Source organism: Alosa pseudoharengus, unplaced genomic scaffold, assembly GCF_046254945.1.
Source record: "Alosa pseudoharengus isolate Yale_2024_CS ecotype anadromous, Long Island Sound unplaced genomic scaffold, YU_APseudo_1.1 YU_APseudo_1.1_scf_25, whole genome shotgun sequence".
Classification (NCBI taxonomy): domain Eukaryota; kingdom Metazoa; phylum Chordata; class Actinopteri; order Clupeiformes; family Clupeidae; genus Alosa; species Alosa pseudoharengus.
Window position 1 is genome coordinate 926,482 of NW_027468696.1, and position 21,856 is coordinate 948,337.

Here is a 21,856-nt window from a genome sequence, read left to right on the forward strand (position 1 = left end):
TAAGATTCGCACCACACTGCCGTCCCTAAAGAAAAACCTGATTCCAAAGCAGCCGAACCGAGACCTCATCCGTCGCCGAGATGAAGAAGCCAAACAACAACAAGCACTACAACCGGAGACACGGAGCGAGGGACTTACCACCCTTGCAAATAGGGGACCACATCCTGTCCAAGCTGGACGGGAAGAAGGTGTGGAAAGGTCGAGCATCGGTGCTGCAGGAGTGTGGCACGCCACGCTCATATCAGGTGAAGTCGCCAGGAGGAGGAGAGATGAGGAGAAATCGGCGACATCTTCAGCAAGTGCCGCCGCAGACTGAAGAAGAGAACACAGATGGGCAACCAGCCACAGAGCCAGAGAAAGAAACACCGCAACAAGGCTCTGACCAGGGACTGTGTGAGAGCAAAGTTGACTGACAGTGACCAGGTTTGGTAGAGTTAGTAGACCATATTATTACATTTTCATCCATTTTTTTAAATTGTTATGAAAATGATAAATTTAGTTAGTAGACCTGTGAAAAGAATGGACATTTAGTTAAGCAACTCAGAGAACAGTGAATTTAAGTTTTATTAAGAATTTAAGTTAAGTTTGAGTTATGATTTACATTTTGAAGTAATCTGAGAGGTATCTAGTATTTACAGATGTAAAAGACAAGAAAGGAAACAGTTAATTCTTTTAAGTTGTTTAGACAAACAAGAAATCAGGTTTACCAATAACAGGCTTAATGTTGCGACCCCATGTTTTAGAAGTATAATAATTTGAGGGGGAGATGTCATGGTATCAGTAATGTAAATGGTGCATTACTACATAGTCACTTAATATACAGGAAGTAATGCTAGAGTTCGCGAGTAGGATACGAGATCTGAAACATGTAAGTTCATACATATGCGAGTTGTGAATAAAGAAGACAAGTCGAGTTCAATAAGCTGTGTCGGCCAACAGTTTATTTGACAGATACCAGCTCCTCAACTTTACCGATTAAAATCTAGTGACCGTGCTGTCAACTAAAGCAGACATCCATAGACCGGACAAAAGGCCATTCAATTTGCATGTAGATAGTTTCGATTGTAGATGCAATTTTTAAAGTTAATAGCAACCTCCTCACATTCTTATTTCTGATTTAAAATGCACAACAGTGCATTATATTAGGCTACAATTTAAATGGACATTTTAAACACTATTCCCTTTCGATTTTCTACCTCGCTAACTCCAAAGTAAAGGCGCCTATTCTTCAGACTATTGCGCAAAAGCCTCTTGTTCTGATATAACGACTATACAACATAATATAATACAACAATACAATATAACGACTTGAGCAGAGCCCGTTTACGGAGAGCCGGATCACTCCCTATTAACTCCATTCTACCTGCAATCTGTTGCAGTTCCGCTAGGGGCGATCACGAATAAGTGCAAAAACAATGGGGGTCTATGGAGCTAGACGGCTAAATTGGTCTCTTTCACCTGGTTGTCGTTGAGAAATTGAAGATTTGATTGTGGTTTCTGCAAGCTCAATATGGATTATAGGTCAAAAGTTGAATGAACGAGTAGTCACGTCCTTTCGATTTCTTACAGGTTGGGTTGTTGTTGCCCACAACACACTAGCTTTCTGCTAATGAATGACGTCATTGACACATTTGAAAGGCTTTTTAGAACAAATAAGTGACTCAAAAAATATAATACTCAGCGGTTTGTATTTTCTCAGTGTTGTTGTTGTACAGTGTTATGGACCCATTTGTCTGCAACGCAACGTAGCCTAGGCCTACTACATTTTTTTTAGAAATACAGGAACAGCTTACTATGCTGACGAATGGCGACTGCGCATGCGAGAATTTCCCCAACCCTCGGATGCGCATTAAAACGTATCTTTTCAGTAGTCATTTCCAACTTTTCACGCTGATGGTGCTCAAAATGCAACACAACCATGTTCAAAACAGGATCCTATAGCAATGTATATGGTTGGGGGAGGCATAGAAATTTGGAGAACCTGTGGTGGTTGGTGGTTGCAGGGTAGATTTGAAGTGAAATGGGTCGCGATGGTCTGTCATTTTTAAAAAGTGGGTCCTCAGAAAAAAAGTTTGGGAAACACTGATTTAAAGAATACTATGAAAGCGGTAAGAGAAAATTCTCCCGGTGGTTTCGTGTAAACGTAGCCTCAGAAAGAACCACCAGTTACAGCCCTGAGGCGGCCAGTTCACAGAGTTGTAGCTTTTGGGCTGCTCGTGAGCTATCCATATGTTGTGTGGGGAGATCCTCGCTTTGCACATGTGTGTTTGTTTTAATAAAGCTCTTTCTTTGCATAAACGTGTTCCTGGCAAATGTTAGCCTGGCAGCAAATGTAATTTGCTGCCGCTAGGGGCGCGTCTAGATTTCTAGGCTAGGCAAATGTTCCTTTCCTCTATAAATTCATGTCCTTGATGGTAATAATAGTATAGGATAACAATGACATGAATATACAGCATAATGACATATGAATAAATATATATATATATTTATTATTTTATTATTGGGGTTTACATTTATTATGAGCCAGGGTGACCAATAGTGACAGATCTGCCAACCAATCACGAGTGCCTGTATACAATTGCTGATGACAGTCACTCAGGCAATTTACTTGGGGATATGATATATTTTGGTGATAACACCTACACAACCACAATGTTTAGTGTCCCTAACACCATTCAAAATAATTAATAAAATAAATAAATGGCCTACAGTTCAAACAATCACTTATATATTTAAACTGGACTGAACTGCCACTTCTTGGTACGAGATCCACTGTAAGCTGCTCATTAGGGGTCAGAACCATTTTACTGGGACACATGCCCCAGTATTGAACTGATGTGTCCCAGACTGTCCTGAAAAGGAATATATAGCATGTATAGATGGCCAAAATAATTAGCTTATGTCACGTTAACTAGCTGAACAACACAGGTGTCCACTACTGCATAATTTCATGGAGTACTGAAATGTACTATTTTTTCACAGACTGAACTGTGAAATTCAGCAAATATGTTTTGTGGTTGTAAACTTATTGAACTAGAATCATCATAACTATCCCTGTGTGCATGGTCAAAATTCTGAAGTGCAAAATAGTTTAGGCTACAGCACCAATATTTCTATCCATAGATACAAAATCAATTATAACCACTGGATTTCTTTTCAAAGTGTATCAGATTGATACATTTAAACGTTAAAATATTCAACATTTTCTTACGGGGGAGCATGCCCCCATACCCCCCTAGGGGGGTCTTCTGCCCCAGTGCAGCTTGAGGACTTGTGACGCCCCTGTTGGGGCCTGAGCACCCCCAAAGGTCTGATCCTAAGTGAAACGCACGCAGATGCACATTTTCTTTTGACATGGATTGCGCTTAAAGTAACTACTGAATGCAAATAAGACTAATGGAAAGGTTTGGTCTCTCAACAAACCAGCGACCAGTTAATTAACAACATTAACAAGTTAAGAGTGACCTGGCTGTGGCAGTCATAAAAATAAGCGCAGTAACGTAGGCCTACTGTAGGCCCAGGCTACAGTTGTAAATTGGCATCATGACAGTACTATAGTGAATCCTGTAATATAAAAAAGTGCTACCACTGTTCTCCCCTACACCACCAACCAAAACAACCACTGATCGTGAGAATTGCTTTATTGTTGATAGGGTGGCGCCGGCGACAATAGGCTAGGTTAGTCAATCCAGTGCAATCCAGACAGAATTTTTTAAGTAGGCTTTTAAATCTACCCAAGCCTATCAAAATTGCAATGGTCGGATTAATAAGGCTTGGGAGCAATGGGACTTATGTTGTCAGAAAGATGAAAAATGGCAAATGCGAGAAAAGTTGAGGTTTAAGATAACATTCACTGTGCTTTCTTTCACGTTTCTTCCTCAATAGCACTATTGCTTTATTTCTTCATTCAGAGCTAATAACAGTCAGTCAGCCTTTGTGTAAAGAAATAGGCCATAGCCTACATTTCAACACTTTCACAATCCCTCGCCTATGATTACAATAATTTTTGATTAAAATCCACATTGTTATGCTGTTCTTATCAATGAAGACATCAATTTTGGTTGGTTATTACATTATGCACCATATTATTACATTTTCATCCATTTTTTTAAATTGTTATGAAAATGATACATTTTGTTCTGTGTGTTCAGATGCCCTGTGTTAGCAAAGTCAATGAGCCTCATGGTAGTCAGAATAAGTTAACAATATTTTTGAGAGAAAAGAATGGTCAATCGGTCACATTTGACCGCGAACACAACAGGATGGTTGAAGTTTAAAGTGATAGACGTTTATTTAGCACTTTCCTACATCGATATTCGCTCTCATAATTGTCAGTAGGCTATGTTTTCACCCAGTGTGTGTGGTAGCCTACATTTTATAGCCCGCCCCCCTGCACGAATGTCAAACTATGCCTATGACCACCACAAACAGCTTCTGCAAGCCTGCATGCAAACTGCAAGCCACAAATGTTTCCTGTTATTTACATCAACCAATGCTTTTCCCACGGTACTCAGGTCAGACAACATGACTGGCATCTGGCATCATCTCGGATCAACATTTTTAAGTTGAATTAACTGAAACAATGAAATACTCCATACTAAATGTAACTCCAAATTAACCAATGTCTTGACTAAAAAAAAGGGGGGGGGGGGGGGGGGGGCTAGCTCACAATTACAGCCTGAATAGTTGTGCCATCTTTTCCTGATGACTAATTGAGCTCTACCATTTAAAATAAAAAATAAATTGTTATTCATTAAACTCATTCACTGACACAGCAAATCAATCAAAGGTGTCCATTGCAATTTGATTGATTTGGTTTGTAAATACAAAATAAAAAGAAAAACTTATTTATACTGTTAGAACCTTATGAATGTATTCAGCAGGATGGATACATGTCATGCTAAAGTAATCTACAAGACACATCCTAAACCCCCAAACAGCCAAGTTTGACTCACTGACCTTCTTGGGGTGACCCTAATGACCCTATATTAAACGCTGCAAAGATTTTAGTTGACCGGGGAGGTTACAGGGAATACATATTTACATATGAATTTCAACACATAAACTTTTGAATTGCTAACCACAAGGATTTCAACAGAGCATCTACATATTACACTAATATTGACTACTGAATTTGTTGTGTCATGTCATGCAGTTTACTACAAAGTACACACTTAATCAACCCTAAAATAATAATAGCTTCATAATTAATAATGGCGTACTAACAATGATTAAGTCGATAATTGCATGTAATGTATTAACTTTGACTTTGTACCCATTATCATTTTCTATTAAATATCACCATAAATGCCATATTACCTGCTTGGCGATCTGCTTTACACAGTGCTGCTCACTTGAAAGATGCTACACCACAAATGCTTCAATTGTTTTTATTGTTGTTTTTTCATGTGTGGGAGGGCTGAGGACATGGTTTAGACGACACACACACATACACACACTCTCTCTCACACACACACACTTCTTCAAAGTAATCATTGCCCATATGGTGTAGACCAGTGTTTCCCAAAGACTGGGTCGCGACCCACGGGTGGGTCGCAGGAGATTTTATTTGGGTCGCCAGCACAATTTATGTTGTCTAATAGGCCTAACTTATACCATTTAGCCAGGAAAGCTATCAGTTTTCTATTAGGATATAGTTTGTTTACCACAGTCACGGCCCTCTGTGCAATGTTGCATTTAGAATAGCTCTGAAACTGGGGGGTGTGAACGCGTCGCAGAGGGGACAACGTCGACATCTCACTCGCAAAATGAAACATTGGGGCGCCTGTCATGGACCTCGCAGTTGCAAAATGCAAGGGACATGAATCAGCCTATTTGCACGAACATTAACGGACACCAGATCTTCAACTTGACCGATTAAAATCTAGTCAACTAAAGCAGACATCCGTATACAAGACATTCAATTTGCGTCATAGGCTGTAGATAGTTTCGATAGTAGATGCACTCCTTAAAGTGAATAGCAACCTCCTCACATTCCTTATCATTTCGGATTTAAAATGCTCAACAGTGCATTATATTAGGCTACAATTTAAATGGACATTTTAAACACTATTATTTCCTCTCGTTTTCCACCTTGCAAACTCTACTAGGCTACAATAAAGGCGAATTATCTTTTGACTATTGCGCAAAAGCCTCTTGTTCTGATATTTATTAATTTCACAGTCTTACAACATAGCTTGTCACAACATCAATACACAGCCTTGGTATACAGCCTACTAGCATGCAAGAATACCCCTAAGAAAAGTTTGAGAACCTGTGGCCTAAAACAATATTGGTGGTTGCATGCAGGTTGCATGTTAGATCTGACGTGAAATGGGTCGCGATGGTCTGTCATTTTTAAAAAGTGGGTCCCCAGAAAAAATTTTTGGGAAACACTGGTGTAGACTACTTTTCACATTCACCTCCAAAAAACATAGGGCCCTATTATGCACCTGGTGTAAGATGGCACAAAGTGTGACACAAGGCTTATGGGTCATTCCGTGCCAAATCAACAGATGCCTCCCGCCTGACCATCTTGGATTTGCTTCATACTTTATGTCAATAATCCTATAATACCCAACAACTACTGTGCAAAAGTTTAAGCTTGTATCTACTTTATTTTCTGAGATATGGAGGCTTAAAAAACAGGGTCATTAGTCTGATAAAATGCAGTTTTTTAAAAGTTTGTCAAAGTTCCCAGGGTCATTGTGTTTGAACAATTCATGCTAGTAGATTCATGCACGACTGTAGATGTTTTCAATTGCAGAGTTATGTGGCCCAGAGATTAATATTTGCCATGTTATGGTATGCTGAATATGGTATTAAATTAAAAAAAATAGCAACTTTTGACCACTATATCTCATCAGATCTTTTAAATTTATCTATATAAAAGACATATTGTAGTGCATTATTAACAGGTAGAAATATGTCCGGAAGAAATCAAAATCTATGATATATGACACATTAAAGATGATAAAAATAATTTCACATTTAAGTTGTATGTGTATTTTTCACACGTATGACAACGTCTTCCTTACAGACAACCATATCATTGAAAAGATTGTGTTTCAATTAGCACATGCACAAAATATTGAGTTGGTAGCTTTACTCAAACTATATTAATGAAGGCATCAAAAATGGTTTACATGCTGTGACGGATATTGGCAGGTCTTAGACCCCGCCTGTGCTCTCTACCGCTCTTTCTCTGTTCCTGTTGAGCCGGTGTTGGTGCTCAGGTGTGCCTGATTGGCAGGATTATAAATCGCCTGCATCCACAACAGCAAGGCCCGGCTTCCTCCTCCTGTGGGGTGTACTACGAATCTCGATTAGTGGGTTAGCAAGGTATGTTGCGCTCAAAGCCAGGCTATGCTGTGACACGAAAGTGGATTTGTTTTAGTGTCGCTATATCACCATGGTATCTTATGCTGTCAACCAAACCTGGTCGGGAGGAGGTTATGTGCGGAGGTTAAGTTATAGCTCAAATCGTGTAATCTACCGCACACTGACCAATCAATTGTCTTAAAAACTACGTTTTCTCACGTGTAGGATTCTGTCATATATCTTACAGGTGGAGCCCCGCCTCTACTAACATTTTGGATCTCGAATGCGCTTTAAAGGAACACGCCACCCAAAATCAGTAGTGATATATGTTCTTACCGTAACTTTCACGAGTTGAGTCGTACCTCTCCCGCGTCGGTAGGTGCACTCAAACGCTCTGTCGCGCGGCTCGAATGTGTTAGCATGTTGCTATGCTAGCGGGCTCTGCCGTGGCCGTAGAGAGAGGCACATAGCAGTATTCAAACACCTCCACGTTTTACCTACTTAAATACAGTTGCACGAGTAGTTGATGAAAAATGTTAGGGCACACAACATGAAACGTGACGATTTTCCAAGCGAATAAACATGAGAACTACAATGTGTGGCGCAATAGCACTTGGGAGTACTTCGACCTAGCGTGGTAATATTATTAACACCTAATTGTAGATCCTATCCACCACAGAGTTTAGAATCCATGCTGGATCGACCCTCAGCCTCTCCCTCCCCTCTGAGCGAGAGAGGCACACACACTAGAGATGCGCTGATGGGCTATTATTTCAACCATAACTGCATAGCAAAACGTATCATCCATCAGCCATCCATCAGCACCAAAGTTTGTTGACCAATTTTCAAAACGGCACCTGCCCACCATCCGCTGGTTGTTTTAATGTAGGCTATATGATGCAGCGCTGCTGACGTGAGGCTAGAAAGCCCTTGCCTGTTCTAGAAAGACTGATCTAATGCAGCAAATATATTAAAAGGCAAAAGTCGTACATTGGCTAGGCCTATCCCCAGAATATCAGCAGCAAACTCAGTCTCTGTCGCGCAAAACAGTCTCCAAATAAAACGCACATCGGCCTGTTGCCTATTCTGCCAGCTTGTGACAATATATCGTCCAAAATGCTTGATTGCATTGCATTCTCCACATTTTTAGCTACATTTTCATGTACCACATCAGCATTTTTGTTCAGTGAATCTTTTGTAAATTGCTTTACAATTACCGTCGGGCCCTTGTCAGCAGACTTCGGCTTGCCTCTTGCCATATTCACTCCTTGTCTTCCGATGTCATTTCTGAGTCATCTACAGATGTTCACCTCCCTAAATAGAATTTTTCATCAACTACTCGTGCAACTGTATTTAAGTAGGTAAAACGTGGAGGTGTTTGAATACTGCTATGTGCCTCTCTCTACGGCCACGGCAGAGCCCGCTAGCATAGCAACATGCTAACACATTCGTGCCGCGCGACAGAGCGTTTGAGTGCACCTACCAACGCGGGAGAGGTACGACTCAACTCGTGAAAGTTACGGTAAGAACATATATCACTACTGATTTTGGGTGGCGTGTTCCTTTAATAGGGCGGTGCGTGCAAATATCCCACTATGGACGTGCATACCATACAACAACTGATGACAATTGATTTATTTGATGTTATAGGTTAGACACAAAAAATCACCGCAGTGTAGATTAAGCTATCGCTCATGAATGCGGAAGTAATTGTTTTTAAATAGAGGCGGTCTTGTGCGTCTCCACGTTACACGATTGGCCAAAGTCATCCCAACACGAGAACGCGCACAGATCTGAGCTGAAAGCCTAGTTTGACAAATATATCACATAACGGCAATCGTAGTATCACTTAACGTATACCCCTGAGTCAAGGCTTTGTCAAGCCTCGATATGTCTACATAGCCTAGATATGTCTAACGTGCTTCGTAGTATACCCCACTGGCATTTGGCTTTCGTTGTCTTTTGGCTGTTAAACCCCTAGACTGATTTTGCATGACACTTTTGGTTTCCTTCCATTATACTGACTTGCACTACACCACGTTATCATTTAGTCTCTGTTAAATTTACCTTTATTTAATAAATTATCTTTATTATTACGGAATCAGCGTGTGGTCTCCCCATTCATGTTTCATGCATTGAGCCGGCATGTCACAATGCCTATGGGTGAGTGTCTTTTTCCAAGGTTGCTGTGGACATTTGTTTACTTATACATGTGATGTTTTGTTTATATAGCCATGTGTTTCAGTTTATAGTGTCTCTGTCCCCACCCCTCACCTGTTTCTGTTTATTAACCTTGTCACTGCCTCACCTGTTTCTTGTTATGTTCATTACGAGACACTTTCTGTCATGTTGGGACCCATTTTCTCCATCCAGGTTCAGATATAAGGCGAGAGAAGGCACACCATAATGTGTTTGCTTTTTCCACACAGAAATATTAGTTAGTGTCAAGAGACATTTTACATTTTAATACACATTTAAACCTCAGAAAATGTTGTCAATATACAATTATCAACTTTAAAAAAAAATGTACTTTTTGTTTAACTTGACTAACATCATACATACACCAACAGAGAAAATATATTATTACATTAAATTAAATTAAACTTTACTGACATTGTGCAGAGTACAAGTACAGAGATAACAAGAGTAGGCTATTTTATTTTTAACATCCAGTTGGGGTAGTTTAAAGTTGGACAGCATTAATTCTTAGTGGCCTATCATTTAGAAACTCCTTTACAAATGTGGATTTACTATACATTGCCATGTATACCACATGAACCCAAAGTGAATTGAAACATCTTAGCTTTGCATGATAGTCTTGTCCATCAGGGTGACCAATCTCATAGCCACACCCACAATTATCATAGCCCCAACCAAATAATCATTACCCCCTCACATCTAGAATACTCATGGTTAGATATAGGTGTCAGAATGTCTGGGATCAGATTGGAGGGGGGGCAGGTAGTGATGTGGTCTTTTTGAGTAGATTTAATTAAGCTATCACTTTTGGGGGGAGCAATTAGTTAGGTACCCCATTTTTTGGCGTTCTGTCTGCTTACAATCAACATTCTGTTCTCAGCCTTTTCTGTGGCTGAGACAAAAGATAGTAACAATAAAACCACCAATATTCAACACTCCCTACCAGACACTTTCTTATGTTTAACTGTCAATGGCAATGAAAAATAAATCATTTGACCTGACGGATCATCAGACTCATTCATATCAGTGAACCGAAACACTGGAACAACAAACCCTGACACACAGTCTGTTTCCCCATAGATGGATATACATTTCTTTCTTTAAAAAAAAGAAAACAGCAAGGTTCAGGTGAGAAAGTAACAGGTCAAAGGACGAGACAGACGTGCTGATGCGCTAACTGTTGTCTACGGGGTTCAAGGGGCATAACTACAGCCTATACAAATTAAGTTAGCTCACCAAACTGCAACCTTCTGTGTCATCACACAACATTACCCTTTACGAGTTGAAAACTAATCTGAAAACCGCCACAGGCCAATCGTGGCTTAGCAACCCCTCACTATTGCACGGGAGGTCTGGCAAGCTTTTCGAGTTTTGTCATGTTAACCTGTGGAGACTGAAGGCCTGTGGGTCATGGCACTTATTTGGATGTGTGGTGCCCTATCCCACGTAAGGACACAGTGAAATAACATGTTACACTATAGAAACACGATATAATTGGGAACACATATTGTTCTAGCTATAAAAAATGGCATATTGCATGATATTTCCATAACCGTGAGATACACGCTTCACAATGACGGCAAGAAGTTGTTAACAGATGTTCACCAAGATGTATAGCCCATCAGCAATCTATTTAAAATAACACCTATTTGAAGTACCATTCATGATATGTTGTCAAATATTGAAGTTGTGGGAAGTACATAGCTTAAATGGTATGTTTCTTTCGTCCCCCATGTCTGTTCCATTCATTCTGTCCAGGAGAGACGAATGAAACAAAATGTACATTCGACTTCTGCTTAAATAACTCATGAACGGTTTTGTTCAGAGCTGAAATTCCAACTGTATTTGACAGAGGACAGATGTAGGTTGCTAATGACAAAACATCAGCTTTCAGTGTGGTATGATGTGTTTGTAAATGACATTTCATTAAAAAGTCCCGGTTCTACCCCTACGTAATAGACGTGCAGGGTGCTAAAGCTTGCCAGGCATAGTAACAGTAACTAAGGAGGGCGGGACTTAGCGAAGGGTGAATTGTAGAATAAACTAGTAATAACAGCATACAAAAATAATAAGCCAATATTACACCAAATGAAATTGCTAGACTATCAGAAAGCACCTACATGAGCTGGATATTGAGGTCAGTGATTTAATGTTAGGCCTATCTCTTGTGCATCAACCTAGCTGTTTAACTAATTGTATACAGTGACAGTCACTCAGAGGCTATTTACTAGGGGATATGATATATTTTGGTGATAACACCTACACAACCACAATGTTTAGTGTCCCTAACACCATTCAAAATAATTAATAAAACTAGATGTACCGCAGAGTGGTACAAAATATGACCGCCGCCCAGTCCAGCACATTTTTTCCACAAAAATAAATCACGCTGAAAGGCCTATATGATTCTAACTGTCTCACTAAATTGCATTATCCACACTCAATTCTCACTGATATCTGCTAGACAACAAGTACCAAAACATGATTAGTTCATAGATTTCACATGTAAAATTCATTTTATACAACCCCACCACCATCTTGCCTGTTCATAATTCTGAGAAATTCTTGAATTGTGTGCATGTACATGTTTATGTTATGTGTGTGTGTGTGTGTGTGTGTGTGTGTGTGTGTGCGTGCGTGCTTGTGTGTGTGCCTGCGTATGTGCCTGTGCATGCAAGCGTACATATGTCTACTGTGTGAGTATGTGTCATACGTATGATTACTGTGAATGTATGTGTGTGTGTGTGTATCTGTTTGTGCACATGTGTGTACATGAAATGGGTTAACATGACCCCTGGAGGCAAACATACGGAAAAAAATGGTCATCCTAGTCCCTACAGTTCTCAAGATATTCACAGAAAACTGTGTCTGCCCTACCCTCCTTTCGGGGGGTCCAGTCCAGCGGGGGGCTACAGATCAAAACGAAAAACGATGGTTCCATGCTATCCATGTGGGGTTACATGCCCACCAAGTTTTGTGTACCCCGGTCTTTCGCTTCGCTGCGCGGCGGTCATAATAAATAAATGGGCTACAGTTCAAACAATCACTTTTTGTTTGTTTGTGTAGGCCAATTCTGAAATATATTTAAACTGGACTGAACTGCCACTTCTTGGTACGAGATCCACTGTAAGCTGCTCATTAGGGGCCAGAAACATTTTACTGGGACACACCTGAAAAGGAATATATAGCATGTATAGATGGCCAAAATAATTAGCTTATATCACGTTAACTAGCTGAACAACACAGGTGTCCACTACTGCATAATTTCATGGAGTACTGAAATGTACTATTTTTTCACAGACTGAACTGTGAAATTCAGCAAATATGTTTTGTCGTTGTAAACTTATTGAACTAGAATCAGCATAACTATCCCTGTGTGCATGGTCAAAATTCTGAAGGGCAAAATAGTTTAGGCTACAGCACCAATATTTCTATCCATAGATACAAATAATCAATTATAACCACTGGATTTCTTTTCAAAGTGTATCAGATTGATACATTTAAACGTTAAAATATTCAACATTTTCTTACGGGGGAGCATGTCCCCATACCCCCCTAGGGGGGTCTTCTGCCCCAGTGCAGCTTGAGGACTTGTGACGCCCCTGTTGGGGCCTGAGCACCCCCAAAGGTCTGATCCTAAGTGAAACGCACGCAGATGCACATTTTCTTTTGACATGGATTGCGCTTAAAGTAACTACTGAATGCAAATAAGACTAATGGAAAGGTTTGGTCTCTCAACAAACCAGCGACCAGTTAATTAACAACATTAACAAGTTAAGAGTGACCTGGCTGTGGCAGTCATAAAAATAAGCGCAGTAACGTAGGCCTACTGTAGGCCCAGGCTACAGTTGTAAATTGGCATCATGACAGTACTATAGTGAATCCTGTAATATAAAAAAGTGCTACCACTGTTCTCCCCTACACCACCAACCAAAACAACCACTGATCGTGAGAATTGCTTTATTGTTGATAGGGTGGCGCTGGCGACAATAGGCTAGGTTAGTCAATCCAGTGCAATCCAGACAGAATTTTTTAAGTAGGCTTTTAAATCTACCCAAGCCTATCAAAATTGCAATGGTCGGATTAATAAGGCTTGGGAGCAATGGGACTTATGTTGTCAGAAAGATGAAAAATGGCAAATGCGAGAAAAGTTGAGGTTTAAGATAACATTCACTGTGCTTTCTTTCACGTTTCTTCTTACAATAATTTTTTATTAAAATCCACATTGTTATGCTGTTCTTATCAATGAAGACATCAATTTTGGTTGGTTATTACATTATGCACCATATTATTACATTTTCATCCATTTTTTTAAATTGTTATGAAAATGATACATTTTGTTCTGTGTGTTCAGATGCCCTGTGTTAGCAAAGTCAATGAGTCTCATGGTAGTCAGAATAAGTTAACAATATTTTTGAGAGAAAAGAATGGTCAATGAATGGTCAGCGAACACAACAGGATGGTTGAAGTTTAAAATGATAGACGTTTATTTAGCACTTTCCTACATTGATATTCGCTCTCATAATTGTCAGTAGGCTATGTTTTCACCCAGTGTGTGTGGTAGCCTACATTTTATAGCCCGCCCCCCTGCACGAATGTCAAACTATGCCTATGACCACTACAAACAGCTTCTGCAAGCCTGCATGCAAACTGCAAGCCACAAATGTTTCCTGTTATTTACATCAACCAATGCTTTTCCCACGGTACTCAGGTCAGACAACATGACTGGCATCTGACATCATCTCAGATCAACATTTTTAAGTTGAATTAACTGAAACAATGAAATACTCCATACTAAATGTAACTCCAAATTACCCAATGTCTTGACTAAAAAAAGTGTGTGTGTGTGTGGGGGGGGGGGGGGGTAGCTCACAATTACAGCCTGAATAGTTGTGCCATCTTTTCCTGATGACTAATTGAGCTCTACCATTTAAAATAAAAAATAAAATGTTATTCATTAAACTCATTCACTGACACAGCAAATCAATCAAAGGTGTCCATTGCAATTTGATTGTTTTGGTTTGTAAATACAAAATAAAAATAAAAACTTATTTATACTGTTAGAACCTTATGAATGTAAATTGTTGTGTTACACTGATCATTTAGTTATTCTTAATCTAAATTATGTAATAAGATGTGAAGAGTTTGTGCACAGTGGCTTGTTTATTTTGGCATTGTATGCTAGACTTCTACATAAGGGTGATGAGAGCATGTATGCTCTCATCACCCTTATGTAGAAGTCTAGCATACAATGGTAATCTCTCTGAATATCAGTTGAAAGCTGCACAACACGATGCTGTGTAGTGTTTCATGTCTCTGAATACTGTTGTGAAGAATAGTCCTTGAGTGTGGTAGACACTTGCACTGGGTGTATTGGAGTCTTGTGAAAAAAATAATATATTATCTGCACTTATCTAGTGGAACTTACAATTGTAAAAAATCTACTTTATAAATTATCTTTTGTGGCTTTACAACCAATCTGCATGTGTTTCACAAACAAAAATGTTTTCATTTTTTTCACGTTTCATGTTGCTTGGCCGTAGCATTTCTATCAACTACTTGTGCAACTGTATTTAAGTCGGTAAAACGTGGATGTTTTTGATTACTTCTACGCTTAGTTGCCGTCAAAGCCCGCTAGCATAGCAACATGCTAACACAGTCCAGCCGCGCACCAGAGCGATTGAGTGCACGTACGGACACGGGAGAGGTATGACTCAACTCGTGAAAGTTGAGGTAAGAACATATATTACTACTGACATTAGGTGGCGTGTTCCTTTAAGATTTGATACCAACATTTTCATTTGAACTTTTGAACTTTCAGCTCCCTAACACTTTAAAAGCTTAAACATATATATTTTTTTAAAAATTCCAGTGATGACAATATTTAACTAATGGCAGCCTTACATTGTACGATTTTGGTCTGTTTTCACAGTCGGCGACTAAATTTCCAAAGTCGGACAGAAATCATGGGAGTTGTACTGGAATCGCGGCGCGCTCCCGTCAACTAGATCGTTAAGTGTAAGGTGCCAATCTTAGCGGTTTTAAGTCAGTCTGAGTCAGTCTTTTTCTAGTTTTGCCGTTACGACAATATCAAACATGTTTGATATTATCGTAAGTCTTTCTAGTCGTGGCTCATGCAAATAGTGACGTGAACTATAAAAACCAATAGTGACCTCTCTCCAACACCAAACAGGAAGGGGCAAAGTAGGCGACAGCTGTAGCAAGGGACGTGATGAAACCCATGAATATGATAATTTGTTATTTCGTTTCTTATACATCATTAGTCGGCTCTTCCACGTGACAGAACAACTCTATATCGGTTAGGGATGTCACGCATGAAACAATGCTGCAGAAACACGAAAATATGACTTTGAGTTTAGTATATCATTTCAGTTCCTGTTCATATCTATTGCACGATGGGTAATAATTTAAAGGAATCTAGTTGCAGTCTTGTAAATAGTGACCCTGCAAGATCCCTAGTCATTGCAAAATCATAGTCTGTGACTTAAAAATCTATTACTTGTCTTTAGATGTGAGAGGGTCTAAGACTTTTATACAGTAAAAATCTTTTCCAAATCTTTGCAAATCTTTACAAAGTCTGTCAGTGTAAGGAGGGCTTTAACCATACACATTGGCCTTAAATTCACAAGGTACAAGTGAAGAAATAGCCAAGGAAGAAAGTGGCTCTTAATAAACATGACAGGGAACAGGTGAGACAATGATTACTTTAATAAGCAGATTCAGGTGAGGGGCGGAGACAAGGAAACAAGGAGCCAAAACACATGGCTATATAAACAAATCAGCACATGGTATAAGTAAACAAATGTCCATAGGAAGCCAGGAAAATATCAATCAGCCTCAGCCATGAAAACAATGTTTGATACCTTTATTGATATAGTTTGAGGCAAGGAACCAACACAATATTTTGAGCATGTACTAATGAAAACATATTATTTTCAGTGCTATGATTGTTTTTGTGGTAGACTTTGTCATACTTGGGGAATATGCACTTGAAAATTAGGTATGAAGTTATTTTTTTAATTTTTGATGCTCTATAAATTATATATTTTCATTTATTTTAGACATGTAACCTAGTTGGTAAGGAAGTACTAAAACAGTAGTATTATATAAATAAATCCAACACTTCTGATGGGATTCATTGTGAAGATATTGTGGTCAAAACATACTTACATTTTTCATAAATGCAATTTTTAGCAAGTCATAGCTTGAGAAATATTCAATTGTAGGGCAATTATTTCAGAAGTTGAAGACAATTAACATAGTAGAATACTCCCTGAATCTAGCATGAATTGTTCAAGAGTAATGGCCGAAGGAACTTAGTCATTTTAAAAAACAGCATTTTTTCAGACTCATGAGCCTGTTTTTTAAGCTTCCTTATCGCAGACAATAAAGTAGATACAAGCTTAAGACTTTGCATAGTAGTTGCTGGGTATGCTACCATTATTGTACTAAAGTTTGAAGAAAATCCAAGATGGTCAGGCGGGACATTTTTCTAAAATCTGTTGATTTGGCACAGAATGACCCACAATAATCTTGTCTACCTTGTGCTTGTGGCTTGCCCATTTGAAATAACTCCTCTCGCTTTGCTGTCTCCATCCTTTCTGTTTTCGTTGTTTAAAAAAACGTGTTCATGATGAGTCTCGAGTTAATGAATTAGCTTATAACATTGTGTGCTAATAACCAGCATAGATAGTGATAGAAAACAACAAACTAGCCGACAACTTCTGTAGCATGCGTATGTAGGCTTCTGCTCAAATAAAAGGTGGACGCGTGCATAGTTCTGCATTAAGTTTATTTTGATAACGTGTTTACAAACTTTACTTTACAGAAAATTGTAAATAGCCTAATGGGATACTGTGCAGAGTTGGGAAGTTATGGTAGCTTAGACCTACAGTATTTGGTGTGAATACACACACACAGGGGCAATTCTCTCTCGTTGTTGAGTAGCCTGATGATACGTACGGCCGCGGTTTTGGCGCGCCTTACTGAGAACGCCTGGCTGCCACTCTCTCTTTTTTTTTGAGCTCCGCTTTCATATTTCCTAATTGTCTCTTGCGAAGCCATTGTTGTCTGTGATAGCATGCACCAATACGGGCAGACAGGTGACTATAAGATATTTGTTTTCTTTTTTAAATGTCCCGCGCCGGGGCCCCCTATTGGCCGGGGCCCCCTATTGGCCGGGGCCTGGGGCAGCAGCCCCTTTGCCCAATGCCCAAACGCGGCCCTGTGAATATCATACAACACTGTCATCATATAATTGTCCTCTGCAGCTACCATAAGTATTTTCCACTGCACATTCCATGCTATATGCTGGCTGAGAAAATGAACTAAGAGGTTGCTGCTGCTTAACCCTTAGAACCCTAAGCTGTTTTTAGGGCATTTTCACTTCCTTAATTCATAAGGATTTATTCTGGTCATTGTACGTGCCACACATCAATTCATGTATTAGTACTAGCATTGATTTTATTTTGATTTTTAAAGAATTAAAATACAAAAAGCATATTATAAAAATTCTTATATTTTGACATGTATCTCACCACAGCAAGCTCATGGCTCTACATTCATGTGTGAGTAGGGCAGACTGTCCTGAATCGGGCAATATAATTGCCATGTTGGAGGGATACTCTGGGGCTGAGCAATTTACAGAAATATGTGGTGTGTGATTTACGGAAATAAACGCCATTTTTTATTTAGTGATGAAAAATGACCTTTCTGCGCTCCATATCTGTTACACGAACTGATCTGACCTGACTTGACCCGAGTTTGCGTGTTAGCCTGTGGTGTATGCACTCATAATGATTCTCAGCTTTTTACTGCATTGCCATGAACAAAGTAAAGGCAAAAAGGTGTTTCTTTGTTGAACAAATTGGGATGCCATGCAGGAATTTGCTAGGATCTCAAAACCAGATTATGAACATGCTTTGCCATAGAGAAACACACAATAGCATTGGATTATAAACATGCTTTGCCACAAAAACATACAAAAACGTGGGGTAAGTCCAGCTATATGAAGTTATTATTTTGCTGTCACTTCGTCTGTTTTATAACCCAGAAGGATGGTATCAAATGATAGCTCTGAGTCTCCTCTTTCATTTGACATGCGTGACATATATATCCGATCACGGGTCCGCGAGTAATTCAAACGAGAGTAATGGGTGTTCAGCGTTGGTTTGTGTACATGACATTATTATTTTGCAGTCACTTCGTCTGTTTTTATAAGCCAGAAGGATCGATATACATGGTACCAATGGATAGCCCTGTGTCTCCTCTTTCATCTGATATGCTTGCCATATCTATGCGATCACGGGTTCGCGAGTAATTCAAACGAGAGTAATGGGTGCGCAGGTGAACGCAGAGAAGTATAGACTGTAAATATGATGCAATTTGATTTAATTTCATGATTTTTTTTTATTTTCATACTTGATCGTGTAGACAAGTGTGTAGTCTCTTTGGAAAGCCCCACTACTGCTCTGTCATGCAATAAACATTTCATCTCGCTGCGATGAACAGTTCCGGAGCAATGTAACAGAGAAGAAAGGGTGTGTTTTTTGACGCACTTTGCGTCAATCGGGTTCTAAGGGTTAAGAGATCCTTCTAAATGGGGAGGGGGAGGGGGTGGAGGTGCCCTTCGCTTCTTTGCTGCTAAAGATCTTGGGCTAGTAAAACTCTGCATGACTACTGGTAGCCGTCTCTCCATTCTTGCAGGGAACATCATGTGCTTGGGTTAGGATGGTAATGGGTATTCACTAAACATGGAAACTGTTATAAAACAAGGAGTACAATGTATTTGAGTGAATAAAAAACATATAGTATTGTAGAGGACATGTTAAGCTTTCGTAATATAGCCATGGTTTTGGAAAAAAAAATAGGGTAACACTTTATTTTAATGTGTCGCTGTTACAGTGTACCTACCTAATTAGGTACAGTGGTACAACCTGTGTAACAACATGTACTATCAGGTACTATCATTGTACTTGCATTATGTATTTGTGGGTACCTACATATAGTTGTCACATTGTAATACTGAGTGCTTTTACAAAACTTTGCCAATTTGCCTACATTTTCATCAGAGGCAAAGAGCTGACCTGAGACCTGCTGGATGGGGTAAATCTGGCCATGATAGATTTGATATACAAACCATTCTTAGCTCCAGTCAAGGCCTCATTGTCTTCAGTGTACATGTAACAGCTGTGCTGCTACAACCTTGTTACTCTTTGATACAGTGGAATAAACCTATTAAGTGTACCAGTTAATAGTAGGGATGGTAATGGGTATTCAGGGGATCCTGTGGAGTTTGAGTGGGTGGTGGGATGACGGGGTGGGGATGGTGATGGGAGATTAGGGGGGTTTGTGTGGCCTGGGGAGTTTGATTGGGTGGTGATGGAAAATCAAGGAGGTTGGGGTTGAAAATTGATCCAGAGTCTCCATCTGCCTGCTGAGGTTCTGGGAAGTTTGTTGTAGACGCTCCGCTCCGCACATGTAGGCTTTGTTTTAATTCGCCCGTGTTTTAGTGGCTATTTCCAAGGTCAAGCCTCATGTTGATGATAGCTCTTTGGTTATGCACAACCTCTCCTAATTCATCAAAACCAAGGCAAAAATGGTTTCCATTCTGTGTCTCCTCCTAGTTGGTATTGTTTTCAGTATAAAGAGACTTACCTGGGGCTTTTTCGTGAAATCATTTGACTTAATTTAAGAAATGTTTGACTTATTTTCAGACATCTTATCCTGAAAACAAGCACATTTTGTCTGCCTCGTCTTTCAGTGTCTTAAAATAAGTCAAAGTCTTCTTAAATTAAGTCAAAATGATCTTTCGAGAAAATAGTATGTTTCTTCATACTAAAAACAATACCAAATACATTTTTGATCTTAATATACAATTAAAAACACTTGGTTAGATTTTATTTATTACAAAATAGTTTTATACAACCTACTTGTATGCCTAGTCCCCCAATTGCTCCTACTAACATTCCTACAGGTCCTCCCACTGCCCCAACAGTTGCTCCCCCGATTGCACTCCCGACTGCTCCTGTCACTGTTCCCCCAACTGCTGCCCCAACTGCTGCCCCAAATCCTGCCTTTCTGATATTCCCCTTTTTATTTTTATTTTCAGCTTTCACTCTCCTTTCCCTCTCCTCTTCGGCAATCTCTTCAGCTATCACTCTCTTCTTCCTTTCCTCTTCCCTGATCTTGTCCTCATACTCCCTTCTTTTTCTCTCCTCCTCCTGTCTCTTTCTCTCCTCCTCTTCTCTGATCTTTCTCTGAACCTCCTGGTACATCTTGTTTGTATAGTATTCTCCTCCATTCTTTTCCACCATGGTGTCAATCTTCTCCAGCAGCTCGTTTACTTGAGTCTTGTCATCATTTTCATCATTATTGAAAGCATGATATCCACCACATGTCTTGATGATCTTTTGAATCTCAACATGGTCTTTTATAGTATCGGTCACTGATTTTCCCTTCAGCTGATCGATATGAGTAAACAGCACCATAGTAAACTTTGCCGATCTCTCACCAAAGTTCATCTGGATCCACTTCACTGTGTTCCTCTCCTCCTCTGTGAATCTCACATCCAGTCTGATCACCAGCAGGAAGACATGAGGGCCAGGACAAGACAGTATGACACACTTCTCTATCTCTCTTTTCAGGTTATCTTCTTTCATATGTGTATCAAACACTCCTGGGGTGTCTACAACTGTGATCTGTGTCATGGCTACCTCTACACATCTATCTACACGGAAAGGATAACAGGTCTCAGTACACGAGAATACACCTGGAGCTTCTACAAAGGCATTCTCTGTCCCCAGGATGGTGTTTCCTGATGCACTCTTCCCGGATCCAGTTTTACCCAGCAGCACAATCCTGAGTTCTGAAGAACAAAAAAAAAAAAATCAGTCATTCAGCCACTTGGGTATTTTTTTCTATTTCTTATAAGCTATCCTGTTTTAAATGCATTTTGGTATGTCTTTAATTATAGGTTAGTTTATCTGCATATTAATACATTTGTAGTCATAGACATCTGAGCTGCTGCTAAATACTGTGCGTTTGAACAGTTATATTTCTAAATGTATATTTGATGTAAATGTGGCTTAGGCCTATAGGCTACTGAATTACTTTCCATGTCCATTGAAATTAAAATTAAAACCTGGCATTTTTTCACAATTATTTGCACATTCTGAACTGAAATATTGCTCAAAGCTGTGCTGTACAAAGCTGTGCTGTGTGTCCTGATTTCTTATGTTAAAGCGATGGTTCGGAGTAATTTTACCCTAGGGTTCTTTGCACCATGACCCCGAGCCAAACACCCTCCCAGAACCTA

At 39.6% G+C, this 21,856-nt stretch overlaps 2 protein-coding genes across 2 annotated transcripts in view; both read right to left on the reverse strand.

The window, feature by feature from the left end:
* LOC143099188 (NACHT, LRR and PYD domains-containing protein 3-like) overlaps positions 1-5,365 on the reverse strand; it is a 120,957-nt gene extending 115,592 nt beyond the window's left edge. Inside the window, exon 1 of the mRNA XM_076262253.1 lies at positions 5,320-5,365. The gene's annotated coding sequence lies outside the window, so the exon portion shown is untranslated. The remainder of the gene's footprint in view (positions 1-5,319) is intronic.
* Positions 500-21,410, reverse strand: LOC143099130 (GTPase IMAP family member 9-like; the record flags this gene model as incomplete). The annotated part of the gene is made up of 2 exons (XM_076262211.1): positions 500-508; positions 20,472-21,410. Coding segments are annotated over 2 exons (948 nt in total), but the record flags the coding sequence as incomplete, so codon positions are not given.
* Between the last annotated feature and the right edge of the window lie 446 nt (positions 21,411-21,856).